Below are 17,025 nucleotides of genomic sequence, written 5' to 3' on the forward strand. Positions count from 1 at the left end.
AAAGCAGCGTGGAAAATAAGGTTTCCGTTGCCGCGGGCTACAAGCAGGCAAGCCAACGACAACTGCAATGAAGGAGCGAGGGGGGGAGAGGGGGGAAAGGGCGCAGAAAAGGGGGAAAAAGAAGAATAGAGGAATAAATAAGAGAAGAGAGTTGTAGCAGTACAAGTCTGCACGGCTATGTGGCCGCTGTGTGCGCGACCGGCCGCGGCCATCTGTCTTGCTCTGCATCAGGCAGTGGCCGTTCATCAAAACTTGTGGGCCTTCCTCTGGAGCTGGCTGCACTGGAGTCCGGCCGCCGCCGGAGGCTCCAGTAGAAGTAACGTGCCCCCTTCTCCCCCCTCGTCCCCGCAGTCGCCCCAACCACCGTCGCAGGCACGCGTGAAGGCTCGGCCTTGGTATTTACGCGGAGCCATGAAAGCGATCGTACCTACACTCACTCGCGCTTGCTACCGTCTGTCCTCTTTGTACGCCCGACTGAGTCTGAGGAGCCTTCGCCCTCTCTCCGTTTTACACCGTTGCACCACTCGCAGCGATTTGGTCGTTTCTTGCCGTTGCCATACGCTCTGCAAGAGATTCCATTTGTTTAGTGCGAGCGAGATTATATTAAATTGCCGTAGAGACGATCTGAAAATCGTCGGAGAACTCCCACAATGGTTAAGCAGGTCTATTAGGGTCTATTTGATAATCACACAAATGGGACTAAATTTCAATAATCCGATTGTATTAATCGGAGGCCCACATATTTGAGCACAATGGAAATTCGGGCCACCCTTTCAGCGTCCAAAGTTTGCAGTGAGCCCGCCCGCCCTGCCGCCGAGTACGTATTTCCATTCGCCCGTTGTTTTTCGAACGCGGCCGCAAGCAGGACGCAATCATGGGCAGAGCCAGACACGCTCCTCGGGGGTTTATAGCTCCGGGCTGAAGAGGACAGACCGTAAAGGAGAGGCCCAGTCCGTGTGGTGAGTCGACCAGGCAAGGCGCAGCAGCAGCAGCACTCGCAGGGCTTGCAGGGGCTCTCTGCTGTTTGCAACTCAGTCGCCTGACGCCGCGCGCCCCGCCCCACGCAGGCGGCAGGGTGGGTGGCCATCCAACTTTGGTCAGCGATGCGATTATGTGTTTATTTATTTTCTGTTGCCTTTGAAAAGAACTGTGAAGGAAGGAGGTTCATCAACATTTGAATGATACAGTTTGTTAATAAGCGTGTAAAAATAGGTGCTTTTCTTCAAACCAATTAAAATAAGGTCGAAAAAGAGAACTGGCTTACCACCAACTCATTACAGGAAGTTTTGTGCCTGGGAAGGTCGCGCTGCTCTGAATCCACTTTTTTCAGCGTTTCTCCTAGTTCGTCTCGTTGAAACCCTCACCCTCACGTGGGTAAACCCCCCCTCCCCCCCGGGCCGCGCATATGTCTGCCCCACACGCGAGCCGCCGCCTCCGCCGCCGCTGCTGCCCCGGCCGCCTTATTTGCGGCACGGCGCCATTTCATATCAAGTGAAACATTCATGCGGAAGCGATCTGTATGGGGCTGAGCGCTGAGATAATTCAGATCCGGCCGCGGGGCTGCTGGACCCACCAGGGCTGCTGCTGCTGCTGGCCCGAGGCGAGCCGGCCGGAGGAGGGGTCAGGGCGCCGAACCCGCCGCGGGTGCGGTCCGGCCCCCCGGCTCCGGGCTGGGCGGGTAGCAGCTCACCCAACACCCATCACCCTCGCTGCTGTATCGTGCCGCGTTGCGTTCCGTGGCATGGGGTGCGAGAGGGGAAGAGGGGAGTGGGGATGAAAAATTGCGAGGTGCTGCTGCAGGGAAGTACCCCGCCCCGACACACTCGCACACGCGTTCACGTGTTCACGTCCGTGGAGCAGCTCCATTAAAACGCACCACGACAGCTGCTGCTGCTTGTGCACACATCGGTGTCTTCGAGAGCGAGAGACCTTGGCGACTGCGGCCGCAGTCGAGAAAACTGGCGATAAATGTGGTCAGTTGTGGTATAACGGGCAGGGTAATATATCTCATCATATTTCGCCAGCTTGTCGAGTGCGACCGCCTCCAAGTAGAGAGAGGAGAGAGATAGAAAGGGGGGGGGGGCGTTCTGATGAGTTCCCCCGTTGGCCCCCTGTCGCTGCACGCCCCTCTCTCTATTCCCCCTTTCCCTTTTCCTTGTTTCGACTCTCAAGCGTGCGCGTCTACGTATAGGGGATCGGTATGCAGCCATGCGGAGCTAATCCAATCAGGCCTGTTTTCCCCAAGATTGTGTATTATACGATAAAATAAGAGGGATGGTCGTATCGGATCCGCCATGCGGGGCAGATGGGATGGAGGCACCCACACTACCCTGCAAAAAAAGAAAAAAAAGCAATCGGCGTGGTTTCACTGAACTCGCTGTTGTGGCGCATGATGATGAACCTGATCGTCGCGAGCAGTCTCGCATTGGGGGTTAAAGATTAACGGGTTCATCTTAAATTTTTTTTTAGCGCTCAACGCGGCAATCGAATGATACACTCCTTTTGCGACCCCTCGCCCCTCTTTGCGCCCTCATTACAGAGTCGGGTGGCGCGGGGACCTAGTAATCAAGTTGGCAAAGTAAGAACGAAATAAGCGCTTCTCGCGCGATAGGTAATTGAGTCAGAAGGGTTCAGGAATAAGGAGGCCCGTCCCAAAGTGTATTACTCTCGCTCTCGTTTTGAAAATAGTCGCCTGGCTGGCCGTTGCCGCTCCGGTTGGGGCAGCCGGCCGGCGCCCCGCCGAGGTGTCCACTGTCGAGCTCAACCTAATCCATATGGACTGTGCGGTCCGTATTAGGGTTCAACTAACTCGCAAAGTCAGGCAGCGGCTAGGGGTGGCGCGCTGGGCGGCTGTGTGGTGTCGGTGGTGTCAGCCTCAGCGTCCCTTCCATCGTCTCTACTGTTTGTACCCCGGCAGTATGGTGAAAACTTTGTGCCTCCGCACATCACCCTCCTGGACCACCCTTCCCTTCCCGACCCCGCCCATCCCTACCCCATCCTTGCGCCCAGCGAATCCCCCAGCGAGCGGTGCTGCCTCCGCTGACTGACGCTTGGCCAGCATTCTAACCGCATAAGTTACTCATCCCCCCACCCCTCTCTCCACTTCCTTCCCATCCCATGCTCACCCACTCCCACACACACGGTCTGATACACCTGGACAACTTGCAGTGCATACGTTGCGTTTGTCTAACCGCTTTTGGTTGGTCATACTTAAGCATAGCTTTGTCAAAGCTAGTAAATTATTTTCCCGGTTCAGTCAACCCGTGTAACAAATTTTGTGTTTGCTGGCTTCCTTTTTTTTAAGCGGGTAAGGTTTGGGGCAGGTCGTTGGCGCGCGGGGTGGGGCTCTAAGGACCCGATTAGCATAATCTAATAGGAATGGGGCCGCCACGTACATGGGATAACTCCTCCCGATCGTTGGGGCAGCAAGGTGCCGTCTATTTACTGGCCGCGGGCGCTGCTCTAGCCGTGGCCCACTAAAGCTAGGATACTAGGGCCGGGCGGCGGCGTAACTCGCGGATTTACACCTCTTCTTTTTCCGAGCGCAATATAATAACTTTACGGGCGTTTTCCCTTTGATTAAAAAGGTTGGGTTCGGTATATTTTTTTTTGAAGCGCCTCTTTTCTGGCGCGTAAAACATGTATTTGAATAGAAAGTTGATTGTCTCTTTGCTCGCACGTGCCGTGCTTAATAAGGTGCGCGGCGGGAGCAGGGCCTCCTCCGTGCGCAATCAATCGGATCTCGAAGGGGTTTCCATCAGGCCGGATGTGGCGCCAATAGAAAATAAACTCAGACCAGGGTAACTCTGAAAGAAAAAAAAATGGTTGCAAGAGCAGTTGGAAGTTATGTGTGTGGCTTGGATTCTGCTTGCATAAAAAGATTAGTTTTCTGTGTGTTGTCGCAACCTGCTATGCTAGTGTCTCGTTTCACACCAAACATGTGCAGGACGTTTCCTCTCTCGACGGGCTGTCTCTCTTTGCCTACCGCTCGACACTTTCCGTTAGCCGTTAGCCGTCTCGTTGACATGCAAGCGCGGGAGTGATGTACAAGAACACGGGCAATGCTTGTATCTCCACGTCATGTCCATTTCCGTGCGTGCACTGTTTGAATTAGAAAACGCATTTCTTTTAAAGTCCCTTCCTGCTTGAAGTTGAGGAGAATATCGACAGACAATTCTTTTTTTTTCTAATAGGGGTGTTTGTAAGTAATATCATTTTGCATCCTGAGGAATGACTGGGTGATTATTATCTTTTTTTCCTCATCGCGTTTGACAACCAATAAGCCGCGCCGATTGCCTTTTCCAGGTCGATCGGAAATAGATAATCTCTGCTATTGCCAGGTACCGAGCGCGTGCCAATTACAGCCCCCTAAGTGAGGGGTGGCGGCGCGTCGTCCCCCTCTCAAGGGTGAGCCGAGCTAATCGGAAGTTACGCCCCCTAATGTCGGGGTGATAATTTTCAAATTGAGTGGAGGGGAGACCCTGCTGCTGCTGCTTGTCGCGCGCGCCGGGAAGTGTGGCTGCTGCTGCTGTGCAGAGGTGATTAGCGACCCGGCGTGATTGAATGAAGGGGTGCGTCTTCGTGGCGCTGCCTGTGAGGAGGGAGGGCGGCGCGCCGTGTCGCGCGATAACCTTTTGTTGCCGACACGGTGTTATTGCGTTATTTAGTGTTTGCTCGAGCGGGAGGCGGCTCACTGGTAAAACAAGTGTTTACGTTTTGCACGTCAATTGATGTGAATAAGTTTAAGTGTGTAATGTTTAGGCACAATCGGGGTGCGTAACCAGATTGTACGTCAAATTGGTGCGAACACTTTCGACATTTCCGAAACTTAGCAGCTGCACATTATCTGGTTCTACTGATAGCATATAACTGTGTGTGTCGATGTGTTCAAAATTTAAAGCTCAACGAAACGTCTAAAATTTGAAAATAATGCACGTGTGCAACGTCAGTTAGTTACCTTACCTTGTAATTTGGGAGCGAAATCATGAGCTGCACACGCTGGTGTGCGTGCAGATTTCGCACATTTGTTTTCCCAGTGATGTGTTGTACCCGCAATTCCAGTCGGCAAGCGGTCCGAGGGCGCGGACCCGAGCGGCGGAAGAAAACGGGGTCACTGCCGGGGCGGAGAGTGAAGGCCGACAATAGGGCTGCCGCTGGACAATAATGGAAATGCTGCAGATTCCATTCCTCAAATCGTAGAGTGATACGGGGAAGGGGAAGTACGGGCGTGAGACGTGCCGCCTGGCAGGATAGGGTAGGGGTAGGGGGTTGTGGCTGGGGCTAGAATATTTTTAGAAACCACCACTGGAAATGAAATTGTCTGGCGCCGCCCCCCCCCCCCTCCTTTTCCCCCGTTTGCTGGGTGAGTCCGCGAATCCGTTCGCCTGGGCATTAATGACCTATTTTTCCGGGAGAGCAGGAAAGTTGATTACCGAAATGACGCCGGGTCCCTCCTGATCCGCAGAAAGGAAGTGGCCGCGACGATGGGAGTCGCAATTCTGAGATTTCATTTAAAATGCAGATGCGATGGATTCGGGGGGCTCCCGGTGAGCGTCGGACACGACGTCAAGAGAGCAGCGTTGTCGGGCTGGTGGGGCGCGCGCGGACAAATAAAAATACATCCGAGTATTTACTTTTAAGTAGTACTTCTTACACGCGCAATTTTTTTCTTTGGCCGCGAAAAAATTTACACTGCTGATTGGCAAAACGAGACCCATGCCCTTGTTTGTGCAAGGTGCCTTATTCGCCTCTGATAATCTCTGCTCTCCACGCACACGCGGCCACGCCGAGTTGCTTGCCAGGCCCTAATCTCATTTCGGTCGGCAATAGAAACACACACACACACACACACACACACATTACCCAGATATACACACAAACACATTCATTATATAAGTCGGATCGATTTCGCCGCTGTGAATGGTTGAATTAATATTCCCTATAATGCCGAGCTGCTTTGGCCCACGCGCTCTCCTCCCCTTGTTCCTCCCTCCCCCCTACCCCTTCAGGCTCTCCCCCTTTCTTCGCCGCTCGCTCTCTCCTTTCCTGCCGCCCCTGCTGCGTGTCTCTCCATGCATGCACTCTAATTGGATCTTCATCGCGCCCCGCTACCGTGCTGCTCCTCAAGAAACTCATTGCAGCGGCCCGTCGTCAGAAATGAATAAAGCTGAAACACACTTTTCGCCCCTCGTGCTCCCTTGCTCCGCTCCCCAAACCCCCCTCCCCCACCTCCTTTCCACACACATGATGGTGCAATATCTGGTTTATTTGCAGAAGTCTTCTCGTGATGATATGAGGCGTTTAGTTCGCTCCGACTTGACTGCCACGGTGGGGTGGGGCGCCGGGCAGGGTCGGCCGACCCGCTCGGCAGCCGAGCGTTGTGGTTGCCTACCTGCACGGCTGTTGGAGTGGGCGCCTGGTAGGTTCGGCCGACCCGTTTGGCAGCAGAGCGTTGTGATTGCCTACCTGCACGGCTGTTGGAGTGGGCGCCTGGCAGGTGGCAGGGTGGCCTGACCCGCTTGGTAGCCGAGCGTTGTGGTTGCCTACCTGCACGGCTGTTGGAGTGGGTGCCTAGTAGGTTCGGCCCACCCGCTTGGCAGCCGAGCGTTGTGGTTGCCTACCTGCACGGCTGTTTGATATATCGCCTGGCGGGGAGGGGCCCGCCTGCTCGGCAACCGAGCATTGCCGTTCCCCGAAGTTTGCACCATTGGTTTTGAGGGGTGTTCTGGCCACTGCTAGAAACAAAGAACTGTTCGCGGTTAGAAATGTTGAAGCCTTTTGGACCACAAGTGAGTCTTTGCCATGCGACACAATTGATCCAGAAATACTTTGCGATGCGACATTTTACCTTTGCATTTTCCAGTGTCTGTGCGTGCGCGTGAGGCTATGGGTGGTGGCAGGGTGCTCGCCGGCACCCCTGGGGAAGAGAGTGGGAGGGGGGGGGGCAGAAGCCGGCTGAGGCAGGAGGAGTAACTTACGGCTGCGGACACTCAGGCGGGACGTAGAGGAACAAGTTATGCGGCGCTGGGATTTGGAAGCTTGCAGTAAAGACACAACAGGATCGGGCGAGAGGATGTGGGGAAAGGGGTGGCCGGGGAGGAACTGTGCGTGTGTGTATGTGTGTGGACTCACAATGTATAAGCCCTCTGCTGACGTGAGGAGAAAGGGACAAGGGATCGCTAGCATCTAGGGAGTTGCCCCTGACAGTTCGAAGGGGGATAGCTTCGGTCCGCGTATCCAAACACACAGACACACACACGCACACACATGCACGTTGGAGATTCGACTGTGCTGAAGCAAATACGTCCTTCCCAACATCTATCACCCAAAGTTGTGTTGTTATTTGGATTGCTTTTTCCCAGCTGTTTTGACGTGTGCCCCGTCCGGCTGGCGGTCGTGCCACGCCACACGTTGAGAAGCAAACGACAGTCTCGTGGTTTCAATCCATCGAGTATGAGCACAGAAGCTACAGGGAACTGCAGGGAACACTAAATCGAAATTACGATACTTTCATGATCGTTTTCATTCATAGAAATCGGCGTGTGCCTTTTTCACCTTGATCGTTCTGCCTTTTATCTTATTTTTTATGAACGCTCTCGAAGAGTAGTCAGAAGAAGCAAGCTTCGCAAGTTTCATGTTGCGAGTGTTTTATGGTTTGCAGTGCGCTGTGCTGTTGCAGCTGCTACGTCTTTTTGTGTAAAGTGGTCTTTGCTCCTCGACTTTCTTCTCGCAGAGCGCACGCGTGTGACATGCCGGGCGGCGGCGGGGGGCGCCACGTCGCGGCATAGCGGCGAGCGGTTTAGGTTCCGGACCCATCATAGACGCCCTGCCCTGCGACAAAGTCACGGACCTGCAATTTTTTTTGGCCGCCTTCCTTCTTTTCCGTCAGGGAAAAGTGAGGGAGGGAGGGGCGGGAGGCAGGCCAGAGAAGAGGTAGAGGAGAGCTCGGCTGGAGTCACGTCTCGCACCGCGCAGATGGCGCGTCATTGGCGCAGCGTCGCGCGGCGCCTAACGCGTCACCGGAGCGTCACCTTATCGCCGTATACTCGCATTTCACGAATCAATATGAGTGACTGCGCATCGCTGCTCCGGCTGGCTTTCATCTCTCGGAATGGACTCTCCCGCACACATCGACGCTTTTGTTGTGCGGAGTGTCGAGGCGAAACAAAAATAACACCCCCCACCCACGTTGACGATCTAGTGCGATAGGGAACGCCAATAAATGAACGAGGAGATCTCTTGTGTCAACAGTAACAAAAGTCGGTTATTGCTCAACTTACGTTAATGCCCTAAAACTTTCAAAACGCCAGCAGCAGCTTCCACACCTCCTGGGACCAAATGTTATGCAATAGAATTTCCTTTTTTAAACCGCGTAAAACTAGACGAAGTAATGCAGTTATATGGTTGCCCACCGACTCCTCCACGCACCACCGAGACCTATACGTGTTCGGGACCAATCAGCGAACTCTTCCGGTGGCGTCGCTCCGCCGCTCCCGGCCCCCCGGTGGCGGTGCAGCCCGCACGGCTCGCTCAAACACGATTATCGCCCACACGTTCAGGAAGGCCGGCGGGGGCGGGGTCGCCCTGTCGTGAAAGGGCCCGGGGCCTCGGGGCCCTTCCCTTCTACTTCTTCTTCCTGTCGTACGCGAGGGTATGGAGGGGGGAGGTAGCTCCCCTCGTCTCCGTATCGACACACACACGGCGGCAGTCCGAACTGAATTAGAGCGGCGTGTATCGGAGAATCTCTCGATATGTCATCCCCGCTATCCGTTTCCCCCCTGCGCCGCCCTTCCCCTTCTTTATTCGTACAGATTTCTCCCCCAAAGCCAGTACTGTAAGTCTCCACCCCCACCCCTTTCTCCTACTGTGCCTATCCGTGCCCACCGGTGTACAGCCCTATACTTGGGCCGTGTTGTCTGTTGTGCTGTTGCTCTTTAGGGGTCGTCCAGAAAGTCCGTCCGCCCTTCTCAGAATCATTCGGCAAATTACAGGAGCTCGGCGCCTGCGAAACTCGGGGTAGGCCACCCCGCAGTACACGTGTGAACTGGACGCGAGATGTTGCCTACCCACCAGGCGCTTTGAGAACTTGCGCGGCCTGAGCTGGCTGAACAGGCTCGTAACGGTGAATGACGGTCGTGCTTCCTAGATGATCCTTTATTGAACACCACGACGGCGACGGTGAGCTCGTGGAGGTGCACGTTGTAGTGTGGGTGCAGTCGCGACGAGTGCCGCTGGACACGCTCGCTGTCTTGTTTGTTGTGTAAGCGGCCGGGCGGGCTTTTTGTGCCCGTTTGTTTTGCCATCCTGTTGGTTTTAGAATTTGATTGTTTTTCCGTTGTTTTGGTATCTGACTCCGCGTTGGGCGGAGCGTGACGGCGACAACGGCACGTGCGAGGGGAGGTACTCATCCCGTGTCCTTCCGTGGGGGGTAAACGGTACCCCAATGCCTCTGCCTTGCCCTCTCTTTCTCTCGCACTCTCCCCTCTCCCTCTCCCTTCCCCCTCTCTCCCTCCGCTCGCTCCGGTGTCACCCCGTCCCACCTCGTCCGTCGCGGTCGCTTGCTTCCAGGCCGTTGCACAGGGGCGCGCTGCCAGACAGTCCTCCGATAGAAATAACACAAATGGCGATGGATTTGGCGCTGCGACGCCCGCCGAGCCCCACGACACACCCTGCTCCGGCATACAAAAAGAAACTCGCATCCGTTCAGAGAAAAACCGGGGGAAAAACCACTTGAGTTAACCTTCAACAAACAAAAAACTACTTTGCTACCTATATTTTTTTTACGATATTCTGTTCTCTATCTTTTAGTTACCTTAGAAAGATAGCTTTATTGCTTTTTTGCTGCGCTTACTTCCTTCCCCCCTTTTTATCTGCGTGGCATGTAACTCACACAGGCCTAACACAACACAACACACCTCGCCTCGCCCGCAGCCTCGCCCCCCGCACGTCTACCGCATCCTGGAACTCCCTTTCCTTTTCCACCTGGCCGCCTCCAGCCCTCCCTCCCCTCCCTCCCCTCCCCTTCCTCTGCCTCTTTTCCCCGCAAGCTCCTCATCCCCATGCGCTCCCCATGCTAATTGAAAGGCTTTACTTCACCGCCACCTTGTTGCAGCCCGTCCCATCCCCCCCGTGTGGCCCCACTGCTGCCGCCGCCACAATGCAATCCTAATTTGAGTTTTGCCGCTCGAGGCGCTCTCTCTCTCTCTCTCTCTCTCTCTCTCTCTCTCTCTCTCTCGCTCTCTCGTTCTCTCGTTCTCTCGTTCTCTCGTTCTCTCTTTCTCCACTCGGGTGTGCGAGCGGTCTGGAATGCGCTGAGATAGGGGCGCCCGTCAGACAAACCTAACGTACTGGGTTAAGCCCTCTTCCCCCGCCCGCGCGCGCCCCGCTCCCGATATTTCTGCTGAATGTGCCTGTCGCCCAGCCCCCGCCCGTCCGCACCCCTCCATCCCCCTTATTCCCAAATTCCGTCCGCTCTCCGAGGCGACGGCTGCTGCTTAGGTCTTTGTCATATATCCCTATATCCTCACCTGCTGCGAATATGATTGTCAGCGCCACATTCCTAAGCTGTACTTACACTTAAACCCAAGTGTGAAAGTTGTACATTTGTAGGTGTGTGAGTGGGAATTGTACTCGCGGAGGTGTGAATGCCCACTGTAACTTCGCACATCATATTTTAACAGTCAATTAGTCGCGACGAACGGATACTGTGACATTCGCACACTTGGGTCTGCTCTGAGCCTATCGCCCAACATAAAGCAGCAAAAACGTGGCCAAGGCTCTTGCCTTGTATTGTAGGATATTATTTAATTTGCAAAGGGTTATTGTGTATTGAAAGTTTAAGATTCCCACCCTCCCAATGCCCTAAAGAACAACCCTCGCTATCTGTTATCCTACCCCTCCTCCGGCCTCCGCCCCCTCCGTTCGCTGCGAGAGCCAATCCCGACATGACGGGATCGAGGTGTAATTTACGATGATCCGGCGATGAATCATGTCGACACGCAACACGGCTGCGCGGCCCGGACCTTGACGCGCCTCCTGTCCTAACGACGGGATAACAGCCGGCAGCAGAGCAAGACCCAAGGTCAGCTCGGCAGAAATGGGAAATTGAACCCTTTGAAAGGAGGGCGTGCGCGTGAACGGCTTGTGACAATAAGGGATGCTTTTTTGTGTGTTTTTGTTAGGCTGTTTGAATCGACATGCAAACCTAGGGCAGAGCTGGCTCTCGTGCTTTAATGGGCCATTCTGCTGAAATGTGGTGCGTTGTATGATATGCCCTCGACCGACGCTTTTTTAATGTTGTCTCATTTCTCCCCCTGATACGTTATTTCGATATATGCTGGCGCGTGTAAATGCGTTTGAAATGTAGACAGTAGATATGGACGTGTAAGTCGTTATCGGAATTCGCTCAGGCGGGCAGGGCCAGGGTAGCGAACCTGCTGAAGTAAATGTGAATATGTCATTTGAAAGTTATCTGCAGGGGAAAGGGTGGAGAGAGGGAGGGGGCGGGAGAGAGAAGAGAGGTAGGGTGAGTGGAAGGAGTAGAAGCTCATAGGGATGTAGAGAAAAATGAGGTGAGGGAGGAGGAGGTCGGTAAAACGAGGAGAATGAGGGAGGGAATGCGCGGAAGGGAAAGGGCGCGGGAATTCAAACGCGAAAGGGAGGGGGAGAGGAGGAGGGGTGCGACTAAGCTAATGACCTGCGAGATGGTATGGGCGGAGGGGTGGACGGGGGGCCGGGGGGCGGTAGTCGTTTATGCATTGGCTGGCTGCGCCGGGCCGGCCGAGGGCGGGCTAGACGGCGATACGATTGCCGGCCCGGAAGTGTTTCTCAGAGCGGTGCTTATCGAAGGGTTTACAGCCCTCTCAGCCACCCCCTCCCCATTGCTCTCTCTCTCTTTCTCCGGTCTTCTCCCCCTCCCTCTCTCCCTCTCTCTCTCTCCCTTTCCCTCTCTCCCTCCCTCTCTCCCTCCCTCTCTCCCACCTACTCTCGCTCTCCTCGGAGGCGGTGGTGGTCGTCGCCCGCCTGCCTCAACCCGTTACTCACACCCAAATCTAGATAGGCCCAAGCGCCAGTCAATTCGGAATGCCTGTGCCGCCGCTGCAGTACAGTATACAGTACGTCGGATCAGATCCTGGAGGCCGCCCTGTGCTGGAGGCCGCCCTGCGCTGGAGGCCGGAATGGGTTTGGAGGCGGAGCATTGTATGAGAGCCCCGTGCGCAGGAAGTGGTTCCGTGTCGTGGAATGGGTTTCCCGCTGCGTGTGGGGCGCGTGCGAGGCGTCGCGTGCGCCGCGAGAGAAGAAAGAACGCACTCGACCCACTCGAAAAGAAGGGTTGTGTGCCATTTTCTGTTGATTCTGGACTGTCGGTCGGCACTTCCTGGAAAAAGTGTGCTTCAGCATCGTGAGCAAGAGCAAAGGTGCTAAGGGTATAGGGCCTTTACTCAAGTCTTAAAAACTGCCAAATGCACTGTCGCCATCGTTTCGGTCCTTTACACTGCCTTCTCAAGAATTTCTTTTGAAACCCCTGCGAAACGGTGTGACCTTTAGCACACCTTTCTTTTGCCAGTGTGCCGCTCTCCTAAATCTGCCCGGTCTTGTGAGTGTGTACTACAGGGGAGATATTGCGCGAACCGATACTGGGATCGGGGGGAGGCGAAGGCGTGGCCGGAGGAGGAACGTGATCGAAAGATGGACGAGAAGATGACGGACTAGAAGTAGGCCAGCCAGTGGCGGGAAGTTGGTAATTCTTCTGCCGGTGGCGGCAGAACTTGAGAAGGGGGTGGGGCCGGGCCGGGCCAGGACCCCCCGGCAGGATCGCAGGACCCGCCAAGAAGGGTTCTCGCAGGACACGATCGGTGGACATGGGGATTGTGGGGGCCGGGGCCGTGGGGGGCGGGCCGTGAACCAACACGCCGGCTGAATATTGAAAGGAGCTATTGGAGGCAAAACCAGCCCGCGGGCCAACAGCTGGCCGGGAGAATTGGCAAAGGACGCGACGGGAGTGGAGGAGGAGGAGGAGGGGGGAGGGGGGGTCGCAGACTGGCCCGTTGTGACCGCGCTATGCGTTTGGGGTCCGAATCTCATCCTGGACGCGCTCGCGGGGCGGGGCGGGCCGGAGCAGCAGCAGAGTCAGACAGAACCTCGCAGCTGCATGGGATCGTGACTTCATTTCGGAGGAAAGCGGGCGGGGGTTGGCTCGGCACGTGAAAGTCTGGCGACGGCTGGGCGACGAGACGCATGCAGAGGTGCTGCGGGGCGTCATCACCGATATCGCGAGGAGGGTTTATTTTCGTTCTGTTGCCATATTTTTTCACGCCATGTTGTTGTGGTACAAATACGGCCATTTTGCAGGGGTATTGTACCTTTCTGCCTCGTTTCTCTCCAGCGGAGTATTATTGGGGATGGCAGCTGACCCATTACCGTGATGCTGCTTTTTCCACAGGGCCTCTATCGGGCTCCGCAGCCCAGCCCATACTGCGTTTTACCGAGTGAGCCGAGCTCACGAGATGCCGCGTCTGCTTCGTTATTAATATTTTTGTTTGCGAATCGGCATGCGCAGCCTTGGCTCCTCTTCACTCTCTCACACGAGCAGCTGCGCCCGTGAGCTCTCCTTTCGTGGGGATGCGTGTCGGGGGTATGAGGAGGAGGAGGAGGCGGACGGGGCTGCAGTCAAGATGAGGATCCCTCTGATATGTATTCACACGAAGGGAGATTGAATAACATGAATAAAGCATTCAAGTATATTCAGTCCTTTCATGCAACGTTGTGGCCTGGCTGGTAAACAGCCGCCTTGCGTGCCACCGCGATTTATTTTGTATCTGCGTCTGCTCATATGCGGCTTTTGTCTTAAAAATGGCCAATATCAGAGCGCATTACCTTTCATCAATATGCCGTCAGTTTTAGTGCAGATGGCGGACCGGTTGAAATGTACATAAGGCATGAAACCCAAGAGTCTTAGTTTATTTCTAAACGAGAAGGAGAGTACGAGTGAGAGATTGAGTGAGCAAAAATTTAAAAAAAGAAAAACGATGTTTAGGTGAAAGGTTTCTTAAAAACAGTGCAATTTTAAAAATGACGTTTATTACCAAAAATTTCAGTAATTTACAGTTAATTTACGTAACCTTACGGTAACGGTTTTTATTGCATTAATTTCAAATCCCTTCCAGTGAGTGAGTGAGTGAGTGTGCGACTGATCGAATGGGTGAGTGATTGCGCGCGAGCGCGGATACGTCGGGAGGGTTGCAGCAGAAGGGGTTGGGCGGGGGGTGGTCCTGCCGCCGGTAGATGGCGCCAGGGTCTTATCTCGCGGCCCCCCGGCTCGCGGGGTAGCGCCGCCGCCGCCAGCAGAGATAAGGCGTGGGATATAGTTGTCTGTATTTATTCCCCTGCTCACTTAGCCCCGCAGAGGCCGTGTCGTCGGCTACGAGCAGCCCTGTCTGCAAGAGTCTGCCCGTCTGTCTGCTGCCTACTTCGACACTATGGGAATGTAGATCTAAACTAAGGCGCCCCCGCGTTGCCGCGCGGCGCTGTGCTGCTGCGGCCCCCGCGCGCAGAGTCGATCAAACTTAGCGAATGTCATTTAAGAACTTTTGTAATCACTTTAGTTTTGCCTTGCTTCTCTGCACCCCGTTCCTTTGGGCGCTCTCTCTCGCTCTCTTTCTCTCTATCTTCCACACTCTCACGCACTGGAAGCCGACACCCGCGTCCCCTGAATCGCTTATCGCAACACTGTTATGTTTTAACGTGAACGTTTTCTCTCGTTTCAGTACTTGGGCTCCTTCCCCGTCACGGGCCAGGACCACGCCAGCAGGGCCGACAACGTGCGGGTCCGCCTCCAGGAGCTGAGGGTAAGTGTCGCACAGCAGTAAAGCCCAGAGGTTCACGAGGCGGTGAAAAAAATACTGAAACGGTCCGCGGTGTGCTCCGACGAGAACTTTTACGAGAAGTTCCAATCAGACCCCAGTAGTAGTCGCCCCAGCCCCCTTCCACTCGCCTGCTGGGATTTTGGCAGGGCCACTTTATTAATGTTGCTGGACTTGCGATTTCCCCCTCCCGAACTGGACACCGCCTGGGCTGGCTGGACCTGGCCTGGCGCGACTCGGCGCGGGAGAGGGCTGAGGGCTCATTTACTTCGACTGGGAATGAGATGTTCTCGGGCCATGCCGACTGCCAGCGGCCCGCCAGACCCTTTTCACCCCCTTCCCTTTCCCGTTATTCCTCCTCCATGCACCTCCCTCTCTCCCCCACGAGTGCTCCTCTCGCTAGGAAGCTATGCGCTATTGCTGTACTAGAGTAAGAGGGGGGGCTTCCTTTCCTGGTTGGAGGGCCGTTTGTTTCTCCCAAACGAGGTCATTTTGCTGGACAGTACTTGGGTTAGAGGCGCCAGACTTCTGACGCGGAGACGCTGACCAGGCGGGACCGAGGGCCGAGCCGTGGGCGAGGGGCCCCCTAGTCGTGTCTACTCTCGGTCAAAAAGCAATTTGTCCCTTTCCGACGCCGTCTCTTCTCGTTCTCCTCCTCCACTACCACCACTACCAAGCACTGTTTGCAGGCTGCAGCAGCGCATATCTCTGCTGCGACTGGACAACGGCTATCGTTGGAATGGAATTGCCATGCCCGCCCATGGGGTGAAATGTAATGGGTTTTGATGGCATCTAAATGACGAGATGTTTTACTGTTTGGGAAAGAAAGTTTTCACCCCTTTCTGACAATTTTTTTTTATTTGCCAACGTCCCCTCCTCTGGTCTCAGATAAGCAAGTCGTAATTATATGACGAAACTTGTTTCGAAAGTTCGTCGATCTGCTGTGTCTGTTTTCCCCCGCCGGATAAACTTCGCCCCTCGTTATAAACGGATCCATGTACTACTCGCGATAGCGAGTCCTCGTGTTTTATTCATACCCAAATGGCTCTTTCATTCCAATCGTTTCCCGATATGCGACCTGACTTCTCGTGTCTGCCGCGGCGCGCTATAATGCGATCAATGGCGCGCTTTGCTGTACGCACCTCAAATCCAAAGAGATGAAATGCGGCAAAAAACCACAGAAGAAGAAGCGGACATAAAAAACAAAAACGACAAATTAAAGAAGCGTTTGGCGGCCAAAAGGGTACATGGGATGGGAGTGACGCTGCAGGGGAGTCACGGATAGTCGCCCCCTAAGGGCGGAGCGGGGGGCAGCCTGATGGGATTACCTCATCCGGACCAGTTGGTGCGAGCGAGAGGGGAAGAGGGTGGCGGGGGGTGAAGACAGACAGGCATTATTACTTTTAATTGAAATGGACGATTTAATTCCACCTTGGTGGGAATGAGAATCTTATCAGGCAGCGCAGCAGACGGGTCCAGACGACACTGGTCGGACAGGCGGGTGGGCGGGATGGGAGTTGAGTTCCCCTTTCACGGCCGTGAAGTGAAAAGGAGCTCATCCAAGCGCTATAGTGTCGTTGGGTCAGTTTCGGTTTGGTCATCGCCCCTCGCGCACCGCGATCTGGTCGAGCGCTCCCGCGTAGAGTTGTTCCAGGGCTGGTGGCGCGGTCACTGTGGTCGCCTCTGTTGGCTGCGCCACGCCTCGCTCGCCCCGCCACGCCCCGCCACGCCCCGCCACGCCCGACCAAAGCGCCTAGGTTTGGCCCGCGGCCAGCTAAGGACAAGGCCTTGGGACGGGGCCAGAGAGCGGGAAACGGTAGGAGGAGGGAGGGTGGGGGGAAGGGGAAGCTGGAGTGGATAAAACAAGAGAGGATCTCTCACCTGAGCGCGCTCGCCGCAGTGATCCTCGTGATTGGATTGGTCCGGAGGCCCGTATCTGCGCGACGCGGGCGCGCCGGATACGAGGATACACTCGCGCGCTGAGATTGCGTCGCGAAGAAGGAGAAGGGCTCCATCATCTCCCTCTCGCGCGGCGGAACTCTGCTCTGTGGACACAATCGGGCCTCCCGGCCTCTCGCCACACGCACCGAGGTGGTGGAGTGTGCCAATGTTTGCCTCCTCCGACAAACAAGAGCAGCGAGACGCGGAGGGACAGGGAGGAGAG

General features: G+C 55.2%; 1 protein-coding gene across 3 annotated transcripts in view; it reads left to right on the forward strand.

Moving 5' to 3' along the window:
• The window catches only part of LOC113217340 (tensin-4-like), a 172,772-nt gene that overhangs the window by 39,955 nt on the left and 115,792 nt on the right, over positions 1-17,025 (forward strand). For all 3 annotated transcript variants that reach the window (XM_052266808.1, XM_052266806.1, XM_052266809.1), the window contains one exon: positions 14,766-14,846. In XM_052266808.1, the coding sequence (XP_052122768.1) occupies positions 14,766-14,846 (81 nt within the window). The remainder of the gene's footprint in view (positions 1-14,765; positions 14,847-17,025) is intronic.

Source organism: Frankliniella occidentalis, unplaced genomic scaffold (assembly GCF_000697945.3).
Source record: "Frankliniella occidentalis isolate FOCC.00 unplaced genomic scaffold, Focc_3.1 Scaffold43, whole genome shotgun sequence".
Classification (NCBI taxonomy): domain Eukaryota; kingdom Metazoa; phylum Arthropoda; class Insecta; order Thysanoptera; family Thripidae; genus Frankliniella; species Frankliniella occidentalis.